The sequence below is a fragment of the Acanthochromis polyacanthus genome, chromosome 19 (genome assembly GCF_021347895.1).
Source record: "Acanthochromis polyacanthus isolate Apoly-LR-REF ecotype Palm Island chromosome 19, KAUST_Apoly_ChrSc, whole genome shotgun sequence".
NCBI lineage: Eukaryota > Metazoa > Chordata > Actinopteri > Pomacentridae > Acanthochromis > Acanthochromis polyacanthus.
This window is the reverse complement of record NC_067131.1, coordinates 22350246-22356937: the sequence shown is the minus strand read 5'-3', so window position 1 is coordinate 22356937 and position 6692 is coordinate 22350246. Positions and strand designations below refer to the sequence as shown.

The 6692-nt window shown below is 41.7% G+C and overlaps 1 protein-coding gene across 1 annotated transcript; it reads right to left on the bottom strand.

The window, feature by feature from the left end:
* Positions 1-2389: 2389 nt before the first annotated feature.
* On the bottom strand, positions 2390-6345 carry LOC110960484 (somatostatin receptor type 5). Its single transcript, XM_022207736.2, has one exon. It carries the CDS (start codon positions 5873-5875, stop codon positions 4856-4858), a length of 1020 nt encoding a protein of 339 aa, XP_022063428.2. The 5' UTR covers positions 5876-6345; the 3' UTR covers positions 2390-4855.
* Positions 6346-6692: the final 347 nt, after the last annotated feature.

Below are 6692 nucleotides of genomic sequence, written 5' to 3'. Positions count from 1 at the left end.
AGTAGCGTCATACACGTCCCAGAGTCCTACAAGTCCCAGCCTCCTCCGCGGTTCTGGAGAACGAGACCGCGCGGGTTTTTTTATTTTTCTGAAATGCGGAAGTCAGAGAGAGAACCCGCTGGGGAGATGACAGCTGATCGTAGAGGCAAACAGGTTGCAGAAATTATCTAGTGTTATCTTGCAATATTTGAAAACGGTGTATTTGTTTTACTGTAAAGCACTTTGTGCAATTCAAGGGCACACACACACCAGAAGTAGGTGGCTGCCTGATTCTGGGATTCTGCCAATGTAATTCAATGGGAAACGAGCAGATTCCTCCTCCTGCAACTTTTACCTTTGGCAGGAGGAGGAATGTACTCGTTTCCCATTGAAATGCACTGGCGGAATCCCAGAATCAGGCAGCCACTTACCTCTGGTGTGTGTGTGCCCTAAAGGGATAGTTCACCAGTTTACTTGAAATGTTAAGGATTGCAAAGTGTGTATTTAAAAGAGCTTGTATTTTATTTTTCTATTGTATACGATCACAGACTGTTGTTATTTGAAGATGTTTGTCAAGTTTACTTGAAATTTTATAGATTGTATTTGTTTAAAGTGTGTATTTAAAAGAGCTTGTATTGTTTGGGACCAATAAAACTGACACTTTGTATATCTTTGCTTCTGTGCCATTTATAAATCCTTTATAAAGCATAGATAGTCCTCACTTTAGATGGGCTCACGGAATATACTTAACTAATGAGTAGTAACCGCATTAATAAGTTATTCATTGAGTATGAATATGTGTTTGTAAATCATATACTAACACAGTTGCTAACCCTTTATAAAGTATTAACAACTGAGCTTATCAATGAGCAACAAAACATTTTAACCGGATTTATTAAGTGCTTAGTAATGCATAATAAATGCCATACAGATCATGAATTCATGATTAATTAAGCACATATAACTAATTAGTTACAAATGATGAGTTAACGATGAATTAAGCACTTTACTAATGTTTAATTAATGCTTAATAATGTGTTAGTTGAACATTTAAAACTGTCGTTACTAATGCTTTGTCATGCATTACTAATGGTGAATTCATGATGAGTTCATGAGGATTTAAGGATTAACTAATGCTGAAATTATGCTGAACCAATGCTTAACTAATGCTTAATAGTGTATAGTTATTATAAAGTGTTACCAGCTATTAATAACCAATCTCCATCATATCTTCAAGATCTGTTAGTACCATATTATCCTAGTAGAACTCTTCGCTCTCAAACTGCAGGCTTACTTGTTGTTCCTAGAATTTCTAAAAGTAGAATGGGAGGCAGAGCCTTCAGTTATCAGGCGCCTCTCTTGTGGAACCTGCTCCCAGTTTGGGTTCGGGAGGCAGATACCCTCTCTATTTTTAAGACCAGGCTTAAAACGTTCTTTTTTGACAAATCTTATAGTTAGGGCTGACTGGGTGACCCACAGGGGTTCGGCTTGTGTCTTCATTTGCACAGCTGACTCCCTCTTGGACGTCCCTTCGTTCTGCCCCTAGTCATGCTGCTATAGGCCTAGGCTGCTGGGGGACTTCTCTTGATGCACTGAGCCCTTCTCTATCTACCTTTACATTTAATATGTATACCGTTATTGCAGTACATTCACTCTTTTTCCCCCTGTGCTATTTCTCCGAGTGTCCCTGGTCCCAGAGCTGGATGCTTCAGATCTGCGGTCGATGTTCCACCAACTGGTCTCGTCTCCACCATGTCCACTGTGGGATGCTGCTGCTGACCTTCCTCCAGCCCTCTGCTTCCAACTCCCCTTTTCCACCAGTCAACTCTGCATCACCCTCACTATACGTGTTATGCTAACTTACATACTGTTTGAATTTTACTGCTAGCTATATATGTAGTATGTTTAATGTCAGAGTCGTACATCATAAGAGTAAACTATGAGTCAGTTTTCAATGTTAGCTTATACTTTGTTTGTGTCACATATCCTGTCATACATGTATCCAAATGTGTGTTGTGTTTTCCTTGCTTTCCCACCCCTCCCTCTCCTCCCATCCCTCCCCCTTGCCCTCCTCTGTCCTTCTCAACCCGCCCGGCCAGCAGGCAGATGGGTCCCCCCTATATAGAGCCGGGTTCTGCTCGAGGTTTTTTCCCTGTTAAAAGGGTGTTTTCCTTGCCACTGTCCCCTTTGGGCTTGCTCTGAGGGTTAGACATATGGGTTCTGTAAAGTGTCTTGAGACAATTTGACTGTAATTGAAGCTATATAAATAAAATTGAACTGAATTGAATTGAAAGTCAAGTCAGAGAAGACGGCTATGATGTTGGAAATCTGAAATGCATGAATTCTGGCATCTGCTGCTGAAAGAATGCATCTAAAAAAAAAACAACAACACAGGTGAACTCGTCTTATTTCTTTATTTGATTAAACTTTCATACAACATTGTAAAAATACAGAAGTATCATCATCAGAATATACAAAACTGGTTTATAATCATATGTTACATGATCAAGTTATTAATACAGATGCATTAGATGAGCAAGCAGCATTTTTCTAGCTTCAGCCAAATACAACACATTCACTGGTCATTTCCAAATATGGTTATGAATCCTTCTCACACTATGATACACACAACTATTTCCCTGGCATTCAATTTGACACATGAGATAGAACAGATGATAAAAAAAAAAACCCCAAAGTGACATGTGGGTAAGTTGTGATTCATTCTGTTGCGTTAAAATACTTTAGAAAGCAGAAAAAAAGCATAGAATGCAAATTTATTTAGACAGTATCTGGAAAGGCACTGACAGGACAAAGTAGCTATAATCCATATTAGTGAAATCCAAGCCTAAGCAACATGATGTGATTCATCACGTCAGTAACAACATATGTTTCCTTTTGTGTAGATGTGGCGTAACTGGTTTATACTGATAGTCTGTTTTCAAAACAAGCACTCACAACTCTTGTACTCATTTTGACATGTGGTTTATGTTTCTATCACCACAATAGAGATTGTCGCTGACATCATTTTCTTATTCATGCATAGTTACATAACCAATAACTGACTGCCAGTATCTGGTCTGAGAATCCAGTTGTCCTCTGTGTTGTTTCTCTGCACCTTTATGGGCAAAAAATACTTACTTATGTCCGTTTAAATTGCATTTATTTGTTGATTGGATGAATACTGTGATTGGATGGACTGTATTTACAATACAACTCTGCTCTAATTAAAATTACCACAGAAGTATTGCCAGCGATGTGCTCATAATATTTGAAGGCAAAGACCAAGGCAAAGGTCAATCAATAATAGTATGGCATGCCTTTTGAGTATGCAGTATTATGACCGACTGAGTGACATGTACATCAGGTTACAGTACAGGCTAAGGTGGAATAAACTATAACTACGACATGTATTGTTGGATACATTAATCCACAATAGTGCATCACATACTATGGATATTTTAAGGTTTGATTATAGATTTTAATGTAGAAAGATAGCTACTAACACAATCTGTCAAATAAATGTACATATATCAAGTAGCATAAATTGACACACAGTAAAATACAGGTGCTTTATAATTGCTTGACTGAGTATAGTTGCCTTCCACAGTTGAAATCATCATACCTGACAGGGGAAAGACGCTTTATAGCAAGGAATTACTAAATTAAAGAAAGAGTTTAACTGTTATGAGACAGTCTCCTCAGTTCTGGTTATTCTTATGTTTATGTATAATCAAAATTGATGGATTATCTGCTGTACATATTTATGAAATCCTTTCAAATAACATTGGATAACCCTAAAATCAATGTCATCAAGATAAAAACTCCCCACGTGGGGAATAAAGCAGATATTTACAGAATGACTGACATAGGAGCTGTAAAAGAGCACATGCTGGTATTTTACACACAGAAATAATATACAGTTCATGAAGCAAACAGATGCACACAAATAAACCTGGGAATCTGCTTAAGTGCCTTTCTTTCATATATCAACATCAAACAGAATACAAGCCTGAGACACATTTGGTTCCCATGTGAAAACGCCTGCACACAAATACGCAGGAGCACGCTTGTGGCCACCCGAGCACAAACACACTCATCTGATGCCCTCATACACTTAAAGCCACAAGGACATAATCCAGCTGTGGGAGTCGTGGATATGCTGTTTGCTGAGTATTCATCTGCATGTTTGCGCTGTTGTTCAGCCAAAGGCATGTGGCCAGCGTTATTCTGTTTACACTCCACCTGTCCACACTTTATCCCTTTTGTGTCGCATTTTATTAGTTCTGCTGAAAAGCAGTACAACAAGAGATGCAGTGGAGCATGTTGCCTCCGGGGTCTGAGTTCTTAGAAGTGAAATTATACAACAGGACTTAGTCACACAGAGCAGGAGGTGGACCATTACTCTATCAAGACCTGGTATTCAAATGCAGAAAGGGTGATGAGAAGTAGCTAAATCTAACTGAATTGTGCTGTTGATGAATATTTTCTCATTCTATTGCATTTCTTTTGCTGTGAAAGAATCTTTGCCAAAGACAGAATGGAAAGTCCATTTTTTCATTTCATGAAGGACACAGGAAACCTTCCAGCTTGGCATCAGCAGTTGAGGCAGCAATGAACAGAATTCTCCTCATAAAGACACAATATACAATCACTAATAGAGCAAATCTGCAAACCTAAGGCACAACAATGTACAAAATATGTACATCTTTATTTTTGGAGGAAAATAATGTACTTTCAGTACAATCCAGGTTAAGTGGAGAAGCCATATCTAAATTTACCACATATCTACAAACCATCAAGTGAATAAATGGATTTAAAGAAGTTCAAAAGGAGCATGCAGTAAGTCATGACAGGCAACAGTGAGTTTTCCTTCTCTTTAAAGCAGAATTGCGACATCCTGTACCACTGTATCATTTAGGTCATACCGTTCAGTGTTGCATTGCATGCTGGGAGATGACTTGGAGACAGAGCAGAGCAGGGTGCGGAAGTGCCTCCTGAAGGTGTCGGAAAGGCAGGCGTAGAGGATGGGGTTAGCACAGCTCCACGAGTAGGACAGCAGCACCACAAACTCAAAAGCCCTGGTGAAGGTCAGGACCAGGCCGCTTTGATACAGAGAGCAGAAGTTGAAGGTGTAAAATGGCAGCCAGCACATGCCAAACACAACCACCACCGTCACTACCATTTTGGTGACCTGTCGCTCCATCCGGTGAACCTCTTGGTTTGGCGTTGAGGTTCTGAGGCACTGGGACCGCAAGGTAAGCAGCAGCGCCGTGTAGGAGGCTGTCATTACAGTGAAGGGCAAAGCAAAGCCCATAACGAAGGTGTAAGAGAGGACACCGAGCCGCCAGGTATCCGAGACGAGGTCTGGCATGCATATGCCTCCAACAGATGAGAAGTGGACTGCCATGGGGAGAATGGTGAGGAAGGAGAACAGCCACAGAAACGCCGACACGATCTTGGCGCAGCGTGGCGTCCTAAAACGGGCAAACCGAAGCGGCTCAGCTAGTGTCATGTAGCGATCAATGCTCAACACTGTCAGACAGAAGACGCTGGTGAACTGGTTGATGCCGTCCAGCACCATGACCGCTTTGCACGCAATGTCACTAAACATCCAGTGGTTCTGGAAGTTCTGGGTGGCAATGAAGGGCAGACCGACCATGAAGAGTACATCGGCCAGTGCCAGGTTGAAGATATACACTGTTGTGGAAGATGACATTTTGTCCAGTTTTAAAATGGCGACGATGACGAGAGTGTTCCCAGCGAGCCCTACGATGCAAACCACCAGGTAGAGAATGGCCATAGTGATACCAAAACCATCAACATGGTCCACATAGTAGAAATGTTCGTCAACGTAGGTGTGATTGTAGTCTGTATCTAATTGAAACGAGGTGTCCATTCTGCCTCGGTTTTTCTGACAATTGATCAAATGAAAGGATAAAAACACAAGATGACAAAAGGGTGACAGGCCAGAGGGAGAAAGTCTCTGCTACTTTTCAAATTCCTTTGCAAGCAGTTAGAAAGTCACCTCTTGACTCCCTGTCATGGAAGTACAAAGTACTCAGAGGGAGATGAGTAAACAAGTCAACCAAGAAACCTGGAAATCAAACAGGGTTGAAGAACAGGCAGGATTCAGCAGCTCGTCAACTCCCCTCATGCAGTCAGTCGTTGCTGCCTTTTATCTTCTAACCAAAAAGAACTGTAAAAAGTTATTCCTGTGTGGTGGAGACAGCACGCTTCTCTGCGATGCCCATGTGCACTTTCTCCCTCACACACTGACAAAACTCTCTCTGTGACGCACAGCAGTGTGGAACAGAGCAGGACAGCAGCTGGGACGCTTGCCTGATCGCTTCTTTCTCCCTGGGAGCCCTTTTTATATCTGCTTCCCCCTCAGAGTGTGAGGAGTGTGTCTGCTGCTGTGTGTGGGACTCCCCCTTTCTCCCCCATCCTCCTCTTGTTCATCAGTTTCCAAAGATTGCGATAAACTCCAGCTTGACTCATGCCCCTCCTGAGTGCTCGCCCAGTTCCTCTGCTGTAATGGTGTTTCCAAGGTAAACCCCTGGCCCCATCTGCTACAATACTTTTGTTTTCATAACTCTTTCTCTCCAGTCTTTCTTCTCTACCCTCCACTTCTGTCACCCCCCCCAACCCCTCCGCCACTCTACCATCCATTTTGTCTGACCACACTCCACCCTCTGGGCTCCCCTCCTTTTCAG

Excerpts from the sequence above, each read along its gene's own strand:
- LOC110960484 (XM_022207736.2), bottom strand. The coding sequence starts at position 5,875 with ATGGACACCTCGTTTCAATTAGATACAGACTACAATCACACCTACGTT.